The sequence below is a fragment of the Antedon bifida genome, chromosome 11 (assembly GCF_963402885.1).
Source record: "Antedon bifida chromosome 11, ecAntBifi1.1, whole genome shotgun sequence".
NCBI lineage: Eukaryota > Metazoa > Echinodermata > Crinoidea > Comatulida > Antedonidae > Antedon > Antedon bifida.
Genome location: NC_136236.1, coordinates 3,628,429 through 3,645,550, shown reverse-complemented (window position 1 = coordinate 3,645,550; position 17,122 = coordinate 3,628,429). Strand labels below are relative to the sequence as shown.

The window sequence follows — 17,122 nt, the reverse complement described above, 5'->3', positions numbered from 1 at the left end:
TGGATTACGGAGTCTATTTATAACTTTGAGGCGGAGCAGCCAACTGTTGCGACTGGAGATAAGCGTGTCACAAGGCGGTGAACACAAAGGGATATTGTAACTAATTTGAAACACGACATGTACGCCCATCCTATTAGGCGGAGAGCTATGTTATATGGTTATTAGCCATACACTGCTAACTCCCCGAAGACTGTCCATATATCACTGATAAAGCGGACATGTGTCAATTTCGGAAGATGAAAAAATGTACACACTGTACACTAGCAAGGTCATATTTCATGCATCTTTTTACACTAGAAAGGTCAAATTGCTCCTTATCTTGTGATTAATGAATGAGCTTGCGATTTAAGGTGTAATAACAATCCAGTTGAGTTTTTGAAACAACTATTTATCTAAAAACACGCGACCATTACATGTTTAAATTGTTACGTCCGAACGGGTTTAAAGATTTCTTCTAGCAGCATATAGGCAAGGCCTCAGAACATTTTTGTAAAGACCCAGTGTATATATATATATAATATTATATTGCACGGATGAAGGGCTAGTGTTGCTCGAAAGCTCTGCTAACTTTTCTGGCTGTTTTACTTTATCGTTTTGATTTAGCTTTTTGCTTTTTTTTGTATCTCCATTTGAGATCCAGCCACGTCTGATACCCACAGCATTGTCATTTTTTCAGTAATTTGCCTTTGGATTTATACAGTATTATATTATATACCAGTAAGAGGTCCCATTATAATACTGTTGATTTTGATCAATGATAGGAACTTATCAACTGAGTATAGAAATAGCCCGCCCTCTCTTGTTCAAATGTTATATTACACGCTTGATCGCGCCGCCACAAAGGATATCCGCTCATGAATATGCATTATATTCACTCTTATGTACGCGCAAAATATAAATAATTTATTAATATAATGACTATTCGATCCTTTTTTTATATATCAGTAATCATGTTCCCTTCTATATAATTTGCATTTTAAAATATTTTATAGATATTTTAAAGATATTTTGTACTTTGTCAGTAGGTCTTTACATAGAAAAAATAGTTAGCCAGAACGACACTTACTTAAGTTATTAAGCCATCAGTCAAGCACTATATTAAACTATATATTTCTGGTATAAATGTACTCGCTTCGGCAGTACATATATTAAAATTGGAACGATACAGAGAAGATTAGCATGGCCCCTGCGCAAGGATGACACGCAAAATCGTGAAGCGTTCCATATTTTTATTTAAAAAAATTAATATTTTTCCCTAAAAAATTGAAAAAAACGGATATAAAGCTAGTTTTATAGTACGGAATGTTCAAATCATAGTTAAAACGGTTAGCATTATGTGTTTTACACTAATATATAGATATTTGTTCCATGTTCTGCATGGACCTAGGTCCCACATCCTCTGAATAATCAATTTTATTATCAATTTAGGAAAAGAAATACTTACATTTTACACTTACTTACTTAATTACATTCACCGTGTTCGAAACAAAATAGTAGAGTTAACATTGCTTTTGAAGGTTTAAACCAGCATTAAAATTCAAGAATAGCATATACAAAGTAATAAAAAGTAATTAAAATTCGAAATATCCTCCAAATTATGTCTAGAACGTAAACTTATCTCTCTCTCACTACATCTCTAAAAAATGACAACATTCTCTCATAATAGAGGGCGGGCTATAAATTTAGGAATTAGGGACCGAAGAGTTAAGTAGTCAAAACTTTCTGATTAAAACGATTGCGATTGCTGTGTAATGTCTTTTATACTATTTTTATACTATTATAAACACTTAATATAAGACATAACTCTACCTCTAATTTAAAACCTCGGGTTAGAACAAAGTTTTAGTGGTCTAGCTATATAAATTTAAGTACACGACGACTATAAATATACTAGCTTAGGTAGTCAGGAATTACAAACTTTCAAATTGGAACACTGTACAGAGAAGAATAGCATTTTCCCTCGCCAAATGAGAGAACTGGACTGATCCATTATTCAGCAGGTGTGTAGCGTAAATTACATCATTCTTAGTATGAATTAAGAATAAATATTCATTTATTCTTTTACAAAATCAATAAAACAAATCACTCATTTAAATATATATATATCATATATTCAGGAATATGTAGAATAATAACTGTTAACAAAAGTTGTTTAATAATATTGGACCAATCCAAGATATTCTGAATTGACCAATCACCAGTTACTTTTAGTTACTGTAGCAACTTTTTAGATTTCCAAAAAATAGTTTTTGGTTTGTTGTATTTTTCAGCAAGAAATTAGCATAAAAAAGTAATTAAAAAATCAGAAATTATTTCATACGCATTTTAACTAGGGCGTGAATATAATAGTTTAATACCGGGCCTACTGTAATACCATAGGATATAACAATAGTTTTTATTTCTTTATAATAAAAGCGTTAGTGTCATACTAATTATAAAACAGTTAATAAGACATAGTCTATCTCTAATTTAAAACCTCAAGTTGGACCAAAGTTTTAGTGGTCTACCAAAATTAATTTAAGTACACGACGTAGCGATTACACCATTGTTTTAGAGACGCGACGCCAATATGCAAACAACAAGAGTTGATGAATAAAGACAAACGAATTTAAATACAAGTGGTGCAGCTTTGTACTACGTTGCTTTTTTGTCAATTTTCTATTCATATTTAAATGACATCTTTTAAAAGACTGTATGTATAAGACGTATAAATAATATATTATTAAATCATCATCATTATTATTATTAGATGTAATATAAACTAAATTTATGAGGCGATAAGCTTATAAGAAATTGCATAATGATTCATGCAATGTGTTTTTAACCTAGGAGACTCGCGTTCACCCGAATTCACATTTGTATATTTTAAAGTAAAATTTGTTAACGGGTATATAGATGTCCTTATTTCTGGTATAAATGTACTCGCTTAGGCAGTACATATATTAAAATTGGAACGATACAGAGAAGATTAGCATGGCCCCTGCGCAAGGATGACACGCAAAATCGTGAAGCGTTCCATATTTTTAATTAAAAAAAATAATATATTAATTTTTTTTCTCGAAAATTGCGCAAAAACTGGTATACAATTGTTTTGTAGCAGAGACTCATCACATCGTGGGTAAAACGGATATTATTATGAGTTTTATAACAATATATTCGATAAATATCAATAAGAGTAAATTGAATAATCTATCTGTGCTAAATTTAGGATAATAAAAATATGAATTCTGTTTGTTATCGTTCTCAAATATTGTTCACGGTGTTTGAAGCTAAATTATAGAAGTAAAAACCTTTTGAATGTTTAAACCAACATTTAATTAAAGAATATCATAGTTTAAATGATAAAAAGTAATTACGATTAGAAATTATTCCAAATATCGACGTAAAAATAATGATTATTGATATTAGTACCATTTCAATTCCACAGCAAAGATTATGAACAAGTTTTCTCATAATAGAGGGCGGGCTATATATTTATAGCGATCGACTGGGCTTTCTAGATTCCCAAGCTTTGTTGTAAAAATAATACTATCAAAAACTGAACTGATTCTGTAACCAACTGATATAAATATATATCCTTTAATAAAATTACACTTTTATATCTTTCAATGTGAAATTTATTAACGTCTATATGTAATTAATTATTTCTGCTATAAATATACTAGCTTAGGTAGGCAGGCATTACAAACTTTCAATTTGGAACACTGTACAGAGAAGAATAGCATTTCCCCTCGCCAAATGAGAGAACTGGACTGTTCCATTATTTAGCAGGTGTGTAGAGTAAATTACATCATTCTTAGTATGAATTAAGAATAAATATTCATTTATTCTTTTACAAAATCAATAAAACAAATCACTCATTCAAATATATATATATCATATATTCAGGTATATGTAGAATAATAACTGTTAACAAAAGCTGTTTAATAATAATGGACCAATCCAAGATATTCTGAATTGACCAATCACCAGTTACTTCGAGTTACTGTAGCAACTTTAGATTTCCAAAAAATAGTTTTTGGTTTTCAGCAAGAAATTAGCATAAAAAAGTAATTTAAAAATCAGAAATTATTTCAGAGGCATTTTAACTAGGACGTGAATATAATGGTTTAATACCGGGCCTACTGTAATACCATAGGATATAACAATATTTTTTATTTCTTTATAATAAAAGCGTTAGTGTCATACTAATTATAAAACAGTTAATAATAGTCTATTTCTAATTTAAAACCTCAAGTTGGACCAAAGTTTTAGTGGTCTACAAAAATTAATTTGAGTACATGACGTAGCGATTACACCATTGTTTTAGAGACGCGACGCCAATATGCAAACAAAAAGAGTTGATGAATAAAAACAAAAGAATTTAAATACAAGTGGTGCAGTCTGGTTGCTTTATACTACGTTGCTTTTGTGTCAATTTTCTATTCATATTTAAATTAAATTTGTTAATACAATAGGTATAAGACGTATAAATAATATATATTATTAAATCATCATTATTATTATTAGATGTAATATAAACTAAATTTATGAGGCGATAAGCTTATGGGAAATTGCACAACGATTCATTTAATGTGTTTTTTACCTAGGAGACTCGCGTTCACCCGAATTCACATTTGTATATTTGAAAGTAAAATTTGTTAACGGGTATATAGATGTCCTTATTTCTGATATAAATGTACTCGCTTAGGCAGTACATATATTAAAATTGGAACGATACAGAGAAGATTAGCATGGCCCCTGCGCAAGGATGACACGCAAAATCGTGAAGCGTTCCATATTTTTAATTAAAAAAAATAATATATTAATTTTCTTTTACTCCAAACTTGAGCAAAAATTAATATAAATTTGTTTGTATCAGGGACTCATCACAACATATGTAAAATGGATAGTATTATGGTTGTTATACTAATATATTCGTTAAATATCAATGAGAGGAAATTGATTAATCCATCTCAATTTAGGATAAAAAGATGAATTTTGTTTGTTATTCAGTTCTTTAATTTTGTTCACGGTGTTTGAAACTAAATTACAGAATTAAATAGCTTTTGAATGTTTAAACCAACATTTAATTTAAAAATATCATATTTCAATTGATAAAAAAGAAAAAAATTAGAAATTATTCCAAATATCGACGTGAAAATAATGGTTATTACTATAGTACCATTTCCACAAAGATTTTAATAAGTTTTCTCCTAATAGAGGGCGGGCTATTAAATTATTTGTGTGGTCGACTGCTTGGTTTTCAGATTCCCCAGCTTTGTTGTAAAAACAATACTATCAAAAACTGGACTGACTACTGTAACCAACTGATACAACATTTTTCCCCTAATAGTATTACACATTTATATATTTTAATGTGAAATTTTTTAACGTCTTTTTGTAATTCGTTATATTTGTTATAAATATACTAGCTTAGGTAGTCAGGCAATACAAACTTTCAAATTGGAACACTGTACAGAGAAGAATAGCTTTTCCCCTGGCCAAATGAGAGAACTGGACTGATCCATTATTCAGCAGGTGTGTAGAGTAAATTACATCATTCTTAGTATGAATTAAGAATAAATATTCATTTATTCTTTTACAACATCAATAAAACAAATCACTCATTTAAATATATATATCATATATTCAGGAATGTGTAGAATAACAACTGTTAACAAAAGTTGTTTAATATTAATGGACCAATCCAAGATATTCTGAATTGACCAATCACCAGTTACTTTTAGTTACTGTAGCAACTTTTCTAGATTTTCAAAAGTTAAATTTGTATTTTTCAGCAACAAATTAACATAAAAAATGTAATTTAAAAATCAAAACATTTTTTCCAGACGCATCTCAACTAGGACGTGAATATAATGGTTTAATACCAGACCTACTGTAATACCATCTTACCCCTAGATATAACAACATTTTTCACCTCTTTATTATAAAAGGGTTAGTGTCATGTATTTATTATAGTACTTTTATAAATCACAGACAGTTATTAAGACATAGTCTACCTCTAATTTAAAACCTCAAGTTGGACCAAAGTTATAGTGGTCTACCAAAATGAATTTAAGTACACGACGTAACGAATACACGCATTGTTTTAGAGACACAATGCCAATATGCAAACAAAAAGAGTTGATGCATAAAAACAAGAGTTACTGCAGCAACTTTTAGATTTCCAAAAATTGAATTAGTTTTTATGTTTGTTGTATTTTTCAGCAACAAATTACCATCAAAAAGTAATTTGAAAAATCATATTTTTTTCAAGACGCATCTGAACTAGGACGTGGATATAATGGTTTAATACCGGGCCTACTGTAATACCATTTTGCCCCTAAGATACAACAACAGATTTCATATCTTTATTATAAAAGGGTTAGTGTCTGTTAACAAAACTTTAAGAAAAGTTTTTACTTTTTAAAAAAAGAGAGGAGGGTTTACACTGCTTTTACTAATTCTTTTTGGTAGGTGGTTTTATGTGTAACAGGATTTATTTATTTAAACAACAAAACATACCCTGTGTACTACGGTACAAAGATTGTTTGTTGAAAAAATGTGTTGTAACTAGGATTTTTTAATATAATCAACAAAAATCATACAGTAATTATAATAATAATTTATTTTTACTTAAGAAAAGTTTTCACATTTAAAAAAAAGAGAGCGGGCTATACACTGCTGTTATTAATTTTGTTGGTAGGAATATTATGTAACCAGGATTTATTTATTTAAACAATAAAACATACCCTGTACTATAGTACAAAGATTTTTTGTTGAAAATGTGTTGTAACTAGGATTTTGTAAATGACCAACAAAAACATACAGTATTTATTAATTTATTTTTATTTTAAAAAGTTTTCCCTCTGCTTTTTTGTAAGGGCTTGGGACCTTCAAATACAAAGAGCAATGATTTGAGAGTAAATTAATGTTAATCATTTAAAAAGTAATTATAATAATAAACTTGAATTATTTTCTTACAAATTACAGAATTCACTACTTTAATCATTGCTCTTTGCATTCGGCAGCATTAAAAACTTTTTTATAGTGTTGTGCAGTGACTGGACATCAATTCCGCAGAATCGATTCCAAGTTTTGATGGCATTTCCTCCACCAAGGGTATTACAGACACGATATACCCAAATTCGGGTGTACGGGGGACACCCATTCCAGGTTTTTATACACCGCCCAGTATTCGGTGTTGGCGATCACTGGCTGTACTGTCCTACACCCGAAGATGCCACGCCACAGTAGCAACAAAGTTGGCCAGACACTCGGCTAAAATCTGTCACATACACACACTATTTCCGCAAAGTCAGAATTGATTTCTTCTGCTGTTTACGGAGGCGACGTTGAGCAGCCATAGCAGTTTTCCACTCTTCCATGGTTTGATTTGACTTAGCAGCACAATACCAAGTCCCGTAATACTGAGCGTGGTTTTCCATCAGTCTCGGTTGTTTGCACTGAGAACACACACTCACTGATGTTCTTTGACTTGTTTACCTTCAGCTATTCTGTTCGCTGCTTGTTTCCTGTAGTGGGCGACGCTTCTAGATATCGGTCTCTCTACAGGAAGGCTGCTGCTGCTACTGGCTGCAGGGGCAGATGACGTAGAAGGTAGTGGTGGTATTGCCATCTTGCCCGGTGGAACTGGAATTGACGTTTTGTTCCTTACTGTCGCTTGCCCGGCAGTGCTCTCTGGCAGGACGAATGTGAATGTTGGAGTGGCCGTCAACGTGTATAGCACTGCTGGCTTGATCAAAGGTTCGGGCAAGGCTCTAGAGGTGACAAGCTTGGGTTTTGTTGCAGATATGCCAGATTCCAAGACTTGCCGCTCTTGCTTCTTTGTTCTGTTGTACCTGTTGAAAATAAGCAAAATAATTGAAAATGAGATTGTATTTATAGCAAAAACAGCACCACCACAGAAACAGAAAGAAAGAAACTTACCACTGTATCAGTGTGGTACGGTTTATTTCCATCAACTGAAGCGGAGAAAACGACGAAAGGTGTCCGTTCGTTAACACTTTGCGACGGATGTTCTTGTATCCCTTGACGATAAGGGGCCAGCGCTGCAATCGGTTGCCTCCGACTGAGATGACGGTAGATGGGTAGGCTTCACACAGCTTTGTTATAAGGCACTCCATGTACCGATTACAGTCTGGCCATTGGGCTGGTCCGGTGTTTTGACCCAAGAAGCATCTGTAACATTTAAAAAGAATATTGTATTAACATTTTGATTAAATTAATATCAACTCGCATCCACCACATCAACCAACAAATTGAACAAAAAGTAGGAAACTGTCTTACCGTCTAGTGCTTTCGACACCTGGGATTACAGTCGTTTTACTCCTTTTGAACTCGCCCTTGGACAGGTAATCTTGATGATGTGATTGGCGTTTGATGATTTTGTCATAAGGGTCGAGGTTGTTCCATAGCTTTGTAATTTGCTCGGCTTGAGTTTTACTTATGACACCACTGTCTTCTTTGAACTGGAATAGACAGTTGGCCAGGGCTTCTACCTTTGCATACCCTGAGATGTTGTCCGGTCCTGCAGAATCCTCGAGCTCCTATAATTGTTTTGAATGTGAATTTAATTTTTTTAAATGTTTTCCGTATATTTATGACACTCAAAGGGAAGAGGGAAAAACAAAAAAAATGGAAATCTTCATAGCTTTTAATTCATTAAAAGTATCCAATTGATTAAAGCTATTAGAATTCTATTTGTAGTATATAAACATTATCAAACAATATAACATAAGCTAAAATGAAATATATATATATATATATATATATATATATATATAAATCAATGATGTTGCGTAGTATATATATATATATACGGGCAGTTTAGAATTAATGTTCTTTGCCTCTTGTGTTTATATATATATATATATAATTTTTAATTGTTATGTATGTAGTGTATCAAACGACACATCTCCAATGGCATGTATGTATTTTGTATGTAATTGGACAATAAAAGATTTTTGAATTTGAATTTTGAATATGTAAATAAATAGGTGCAAATGTTGTATCCTTAAAAAATGAAGAGACCAAAAAAAATATATATATACACAATATAATAATATTGATTAAAAAAACTACTTACAGTGTCGATAGGAGCTGCGTCTTCTTCAGCATCACTACCATCATGTGATGATGGAGGCTGCTGCAGGATCGGCGAGGGTTGCCTAACTTTCGGAGGCGCACGATGATGATGCCCACTCAATCGGCGAAGTGATGGAGGTTCGTAGTCCGGTTGAGTTTTGTCATCATACCCTACATCAACATCGAAAGTGTACACTTCTTCGTCGAAGTCTGCATCGTCACATTCATCATCTGAAAAGTGAGTGCGGAACCATTTGACAGAGGGCACTGAGATCATTTCTGATACCTGGTCGAATTTTGGTGCAGTAATAAGAACACTGTCAATGTCATGAGCATCACAGAACGTCTTGCAATCTTGCATATAGAGAGCCACTCTCTCGTTCCACCGTCTTACATGTTGCTCCAAGACTTGTTGGCGAAGCTGCGAAGGGTTGTTACCGATTCCGAGGTACTTGAGGAGCTGCACCAGCCGGATGTCGCATGCTAGGTGGTACGAAAGCACAGCGGGGAACTGGAGTCGATGTGGTAAATCAAGTTGTTCCAATATGTTGTTGCTCCAGCCGATTTGTTTTGCGTGGCAATTAGGACACTCCAGGTACTCCGTTGCGAGTATGTAGTGGCAGTCTAAGTCCAGGACCAGACGAACGTGTCTGTAGAGACCGGCAGATGTGAGTGGGCGGTTCTTGCATCCTGGTCGAGTGCAGACTAGCTTGATTAGCCAGATCTTGTGGGGCATCCAAAGAAGGAGACGATGACCGAAGTAGCTTCTGGGTTTTGGTATGTTCTTGCAGAGCGGATCCGGTTGTGGTGGGTCGAACCACATTTGCTTGAGTTTGGTAGAATCCAACTCTGCAATCCCCTTCTTTGATTCCTTGAATAAGGCTTTGGAAATCCACTCTTGGTCAATCTCGGATAAAGTCTGTTTCCATCCTTCTGGTACAAGGCAGTCTGAAATAAAATTGGACACTACAATTTCTACAATAAAATCAAATAAATCCTTTAACCAAATTAAAAAACATTAAATGGCCAGCCAGCAACTGAAGTATACACTAATTATACATTAAACTGAATTTTTGGTTTCAAAATAAACAAAATATAAATAAATAATTACCTTGCCCCTTTGACCAAGAGACTGTCGTGGGCATAGTATTAGCAGGTTCTGTGAATGCACTTGGTTGGGCTAGGTTAATCAATTTGTCAAAGAAATGTGTTAATAACATTAATAAATCTACAGAAATACCTGTTCTTTACACAGATAGCATTTTTTATATTTACACAAAAATACATGTAGCAGTATATATAATGCATCAGTAGCAGCAGAATGTTAATAAAGGTGCAGGTAAAGCTTACAGTGAATAATGAAAAAAAAACAAAACAAAAACATCTTCAGACAAGATGAACACATGACAAAACAAGTATAAATACATACATGAGAAAACAAGTAAACATACATAACATGAGAAATGATGTAAATCAACAGTAGTTTTTAACACCGTAGGCCTAATAGCATGTTGTTTTTAATTTGTTTTTTATTGAATGCATAAAGTACTTTAATGAATAAATCAAAAGAAAATAAAAAACACGACAAGTAGACAGGGTTTTGTCTAACTACAAGAGATACTGCAAACAAAGCATATTTTATATTATTTTCTGCCACATATACTTACCAATGCAAAGTACACTATAAATATAGTAAAAAAAACAATTCAAATTATTAATTAACAAAAAATGGACTAAAAAAGTTAATTAAAACAAAAAATTAGAAAAAAAAATTACCTGGTGCATCAGTGGATGGTGGCTGACAAAAAGCATCAAAGACGTCCCTACCAGCAATCAACTGATCATCTGAAAAATCCTCAACTGATTTACCAATAGGTTGGGTTTGACTCTGAGAATGTGATGTCTGATGTCTAGTTGGTCGGGTTCTCCTGAGGCATTCTTTCTCTTTCATAGCTATGGCTTCTTTGCCCTCAGGAAAAGACTCCAAGTACTTCTTGAACTTGAATTTGTTCAAACTGAGCGGACTCGTACTCGGAGCTTCGTTTGACATCTGGGTCACCAAATATGCAGCGTATCCAAGGACATTTTCGACTATCCACTTGAATGATTGCCCTTGGTATTTGCCGAGCTGAAATTTGTAGCAACCCAAAATATCACATTCGTCTTTGATGTCTCCTCCCAAAATGCGTACTTCCTTCAAGGCATCTTGATGTACTTCATCAGGAAGTAGGCATTTGCGATTCGATGGCTTTTTGGACCTGCTAAATACTACTGCATCAGTTGTATCACCCAGTCTCAGGACACCCTTCTCATTCCGCTGAAAGATTGGTCGCAACATCTCCAACCTGCAAGACTTAAAAAAAAAAACAGATCACGTGCAAAAATATATGTGAACAAAGTAAGTATATACAAAAGAAAATGTTACCGTAAATATTGATGACTCGGTGAAAAGCCAGTTGAAGTGAATGCTAAGTGGTAAAAAGAGAAAAATATAGATTACTTAGACCTACCACATAATTTATAGCTCTAGCTTAAATGAAAAAAAAAATAAACTACTTTCTTTTGTCATTATTGGTGCACCATGAATTTGGGTGCAAAACCTCTGGTAATAATTATTATATGTGTGACCTTGATATAAAAACACATTGAATAATATTTATTCAATTATTATAATGTTAATTGAAAAATTTAATATTTATTAAATTATTATTATGTTAATAATACTAATTAAATTATTACATAAAGCTACTTCTATTCTAAAACATAATTTCTAAAAGGTTAATAATTGCATGAATTGGTTCTACTTTACAGCCACTAAATTAGATTTTAGTAATGTTATATAAACTTTGCAAAAAGAAGTTAAAATGGTGTTTACAGGATCATAACGTGATTGTTAATCCAAGTAAAATTAATTAATTTAGTATACTTAGGAAATGCAAAAACAAATTTGACTGTCTTATCTATGAAATGTTGTATATCAGACAATTAAAACCTAGTCTGAATAAACAAAGTGACTCTGTAAAAGCTAAGCTTTTCATTTGACAGGATGTTAGACAATAGGTCTTTTGTTATTTAAACTTTGACTCTTGGCTTGTGTTATTTAATTAGTTGTTTTTTAAAATGTTATTCATTGGACTTTTTTCTTTTTTAAGCGTTATTTTTCTATTATTGTATTTACAATAAATGTACCCTCATTCGTACAGGACTTATGTTATATTAATTAGAATTAAATTCTAGGGATTAAGATAACTTGATACAATACAGCTGTCTTTGTTTACATACCTATGCCCAAAGTTTATGAGGTGTAGGTATATAAGACCTTGATATAAAACACATTGAATATTTATTCCAATATAAAATGTTAATATTACTAATAAAATCATTACATAAAGCTACTTCTATTCTAAAACATAATTCTAAAAGGTTAATTAATTGTATAAATTGATTCTACTTACAATCACTAAATTAGATTAGTAATGTTATATAAACTTTTTCAGAAAAAAATGGTGTTTACAGGACTTATGTTATAGTAATTAGAATTAAATTCTAGGGATTAAGATAACTTGATACATGACAGCTGTCTTTGTTTACATACCTTGCCTAGCTTTAACTAACTTCATTACTTAATAAACTACTTTAGTAATTGCCAGTGCAACAGTAAAATAAAACTATGCAATTTATTCCAAGTGAATAAGTGAGGATTCTCAATAAATAGATAAAATATACAATATACAATATTTTATAAGACAGTGCAATAAACGGTGTAGCTAAGATGCTAGTAGTTGAGAAAAGAGTATGTTAATAATGTGGTCAGTGCATGGTAATATTGGGCTTGACCCATCTCATCTGACCAATTAGGATTAAGAGAATTAATGTGGTTTTCTGTTATAGTCATTAACATTCTTAAAATCCATTACCTAGAAAAGTGAAGGTAACCTGTCAATGTGAGGTTAAATAAAAAGATATATACACAGGATGTATAAATAATCAAATTAAAACTAAAAGTAAATGTTAAAATGCAATTAAAAGCTATGTGATAGGTCTGCTACACTACATTAAAAACAAACTATATATATATATAAAAAACTAAACAATAAAAGGAGAAGAACACTTTCAGTCTCTCACATAGACTAGGCCTAACTTCTATCTATTCTAGCCTAACTTATTCTAGCTTAGCTTTAGCTAGGCCTCTTTTTTGCCTCATCATAGCAGCTAACTCAGAAAAACGGCCTATTTTATCATTTTAATGTAATTGAATTTGTAGGCTAAACAAAAATATATCAAAAAAATACACTAACAGAAAACAACGCACACAATGTATTAATTTTTTTTTTAAAGTTAACTAATTAAGGCGACATACTCGGCCGCACTCTAGGCCTGGGCGCAGCCGACAGCCAGGCCGCGAACGTGCATCGGGACCGATCACACGTCTCTCGCGGAGCTGGTCATATATTTGGCCATACTTTAAACGCCCGTTTTTTACTAAAATCAAATTTGTTCTTACCTTGAATACAAGCACACGGTTCCAGGATAATACAGCTTCTAGATGATCACTTTAAATCGGATTGCGCTTAGAAAAACGATTGAATTTTTAGAGAGTTTCGAACGAGATGTTGTCACAGAAAAATCTGATCAAAATCTCAAGGAAAAACCTCGCTGTCCCCCTCAACTGAAGTCTAAAGTTACATTACGTCACTCTTCAGCGCTCTGATAGGTTAACTTTTGAGACACTGACTTTCCGTGATCGTGACCTGATTGGTCAATAACCTGATCAATTTGCAGTGAACGTCTGTGATTGGTTAACAATTGAAACAAGAATTGAAACAACTAAACCTTGCGTAATGAGTTAAAGTGAGCGCAAGGATGACACGCAAAATCGTGAAGCGTTCCATATTTTTAATTAAAAAAAATAATAAATTATTTGTTTTCCTCGAAAAATTGAGCAAAAACTGATATAAAATTGTTTTGTAGCAGAGACTCATCACATCATGGGTAAAACGGTTATTATTATGAGTTTTATACTAATATATTTGTTAAATATCAATAAGAGTAAATTTATTAATCTATCTGTGCTAAATTTAGGATAAAAAGATGAATGTTGTTTGTTATACGGTTCTTAAATTTTGTTCACGCTATTTGAAACTAAATTGTAGAATTAAAAAGCTTTTGAATGTTTAAACCAACATTTAATTAAAGAATATCATATTTTAAATGATAAAAAGTAACAACGATTAAAAATTATTCCAAATATCAACGTAAAAATAATTATTATTACAGCATTAATTTCCACAAAGGTTATAAACAAGTTTTCTACTAATAGAGGGCGGGCTATAGATTTATAGAGATCGACTCTGGGCTTTCAGAATCTCTAGCTTTGTTGTAAAAATAATACTCAAATAATAATCAAAAACTGGACTGATTCTGTAACCAACTGATATAGATTATATATATCCTAATATAAATACATATTTATTTATATTAGTGTGAAATTTTTTAACGTCTTTTTGTAATTCGTTATTTTTGTTATAAATATACTAGCTTAAGTAGTCAGGCACTACAAACTTTCAAATTGGAACACTGTACAGAGAAGAATAGCATTTCCCCTCGCCAAAGGAAAGAACTGGACTGATCCATTATTTAGCAGGTGTATAGCGTAAATTTGATAATTCTTAGCATGAATTAAGAATAAATATCCATTTATTCTTTTACAACATCAATAAAAAATCACTCATTTAAATTAATATAGAATATATTCAGGAATAGGTAGAAAAATAACTGTTAACAAAGATTGTTTAATAATAATGGACCAATCCAAGTTATTCTGAATTGACCAATCACCAGTTACTTTTAGTTAATGTAGCAACTTTTCTCAGTTTCCAAAAATGTAATAGTTTTTGGTTTGTTGTATTTTTCAGCAACAAATTAGCATAAAAAAGTAATTTAAAAAATAAGATTTTTTCCAGACGAATCTGAACTAGGACGTGAATATAATGGTTTAATACCAGACCTACTGTAATACCATTTTACCCCAAGATATAACAACAGATTTCATCTCTTTATTATAAAAGTATTATTGTTGATATAGGTTTGCGGTACACGTATATTAGTTATGAAAAGAACTGTTGAGTTTCTCGACGTTTCGATCAATATGCTTTCATCGTCCTCAGGAGTGAGAAACAATAAAAGTATTACTAATTATAAATCACAGACAGTTAATAAGACATAGTCTACCTCTAATTTAAAACCTCAAGTCGGGCCAAAGTTTTAGTGGTCTAGCTAAATGAATTTAAGTACACGACGTAACGAATACACCCATTGTTTTAGGAAAAACACGACGCCAATATGCAAACAAAAGAATTGATGAATAAAAACAAAAGAATTTAAATACAAGTGGTGCAGCTTTGTACTACGTTGCTTTTGTGTCAATTTTCTATTCATATTTAAATGAAATCTTTTAAAAGACAGTAAATATAAGACGTATAAATAATATATATTAATAAATCATCATTATTATTATTAGATGTAATATACACTAAATTTATGAGGCGATAAGCTTATGGGAAATTGCACAACGATTTATTTAATGTGTTTTTACCTAGGAGACTCGCGTTCACCCGAATTCACATTTGTATATTTGAAAGTAAAATTTGTTAACGGGTATATAGATGTCCTTATTTCTGGTAGAAATGTACTCGCTTAGGCAGTACATATATTAAAATTGGAACGATACAGAGAAGATTAGCATGGCCCCTGCGCAAGGATGACACGCAAAATCGTGAAGCGTTCCATATTTTTAATTTTCAAAAATAATATATTAATTTTTTTTTCTTGAAAAATTGAGCAAAAACTGATATAAAATTGTTTTGTAGCAGGGAATCATCACATCATTGTTAAAACGGTTATTATTATGAGTTTTATACTAATATATTCGTTAAATATCAATTGATTAATCTATCTGTGCTAAATTTAGGATAAAAAGATGAAGTTTGTTTGTTATACAGTTCTTAAATTTTGTTTACGGTGTTTGAAGCTAAATTATAGAATTAAAAAACTTTTGAATGTTTAAACCAACATTTAATTAAAGAATATCATATTTTAATTAATAAAAATTAATAACGATTAGAAATTATTCCAAATATCGACGTAAAAATAATGATTATTACAGCATTACCATTTCCACAAAGATTATAAACAAGTTTTCTACTAATAGAGGGCGGGCTATAGATTTATAGAGATCGACTCTGGGCTTTCAGAATCTCTAGCTTTGTTGTAAAAATAATACTCAAATAATAATCAAAAACTGGACTGATTCTGTAACCAACTGATATAGATTATATATATCCTAATATAAATACATATTTATTATATTAGTGTAAAATTTTTTTACGTCTTTTTGTAATTCGTTATTTTTGTTATAAATATACTAGCTTAGGTAGTCAGGCATTACAAACTTTCAATTTGGAACACTGTACAGAGAAGAATAGCATTTCCCCTCGCCAAATGAGAGAACTGGACTGATCCATTATTTAGCAGGTGTGTAGAGTAAATTACATCATTCTTAGCATGAATTAAGAATAAATATCCATTTATTCTTTTACAACATCAATAAAAAAATCACTCATTTAAATTAATATAGAATATATTCAGGAATATGTAGAATAATAACTGTTAACAAAAATTGTTTAATAATAATGGACCAATCCAAGATATTCTGAATTGACCAATCACCAGTTACTTTTAGTTACTGTAGCAACTTTTCTGAGTTTCCAAAAATGTAATAGTTTTTGGTTTGTTGTATTTTTCAGCAACAAATTAGCATAAAAAAGTAATTTGAAAAATCAGATTTTTCCAGACGAATCTGAACTAGGACGTGGATATAATGGTTTAATACCAGACCTACTGTAATACCATTTTACCCCAAGATATAACAACAGATTTCATCTCTTTATTATAAAAGTATTATTGTTGATATAAGTTTGCGGTACACGTATATTAGTTATGAAAAGAACTGTTAAGTTTCTCGACGTTTCGA

At 31.6% G+C, this 17,122-nt stretch overlaps 1 protein-coding gene and 4 non-coding genes across 5 annotated transcripts; 4 read left to right on the top strand and 1 right to left on the bottom strand.

Annotated features, from left to right (window-relative positions):
- The first annotated feature begins 1,124 nt into the window (after nt 1-1,124).
- LOC144856602 (U6 spliceosomal RNA) lies at nt 1,125-1,231 on the top strand. The gene has a single exon (XR_013614948.1). It is a non-coding gene; the product is annotated as a U6 spliceosomal RNA (small nuclear RNA).
- A 1,687-nt stretch (nt 1,232-2,918) lies between these two features.
- On the top strand, nt 2,919-3,025 carry LOC144856608 (U6 spliceosomal RNA). Its single transcript, XR_013614953.1, has one exon. It is a non-coding gene; the product is annotated as a U6 spliceosomal RNA (small nuclear RNA).
- Nucleotides 3,026-4,678: 1,653 nt separating this feature from the next.
- Nucleotides 4,679-4,785, top strand: LOC144856607 (U6 spliceosomal RNA). Its single transcript, XR_013614952.1, has one exon. It is a non-coding gene; the product is annotated as a U6 spliceosomal RNA (small nuclear RNA).
- A 2,231-nt stretch (nt 4,786-7,016) lies between these two features.
- Nucleotides 7,017-13,883, bottom strand: LOC144855902 (uncharacterized). The gene is made up of 7 exons (XM_078713855.1): nt 13,595-13,883; nt 10,867-11,558; nt 10,202-10,270; nt 9,092-10,038; nt 8,293-8,552; nt 7,933-8,184; nt 7,017-7,844 (listed from the first exon to the last, which is right to left on the bottom strand). The coding sequence occupies exons 2-7, from the start codon at nt 11,426-11,428 to the stop codon at nt 7,463-7,465; spliced, it is 2,472 nt and encodes an 823-aa protein (XP_078569981.1). The 5' UTR covers nt 11,429-11,558; nt 13,595-13,883; the 3' UTR covers nt 7,017-7,462.
- A 1,895-nt stretch (nt 13,884-15,778) lies between these two features.
- On the top strand, nt 15,779-15,885 carry LOC144856606 (U6 spliceosomal RNA). Its single transcript, XR_013614951.1, has one exon. It is a non-coding gene; the product is annotated as a U6 spliceosomal RNA (small nuclear RNA).
- Nucleotides 15,886-17,122: the final 1,237 nt, after the last annotated feature.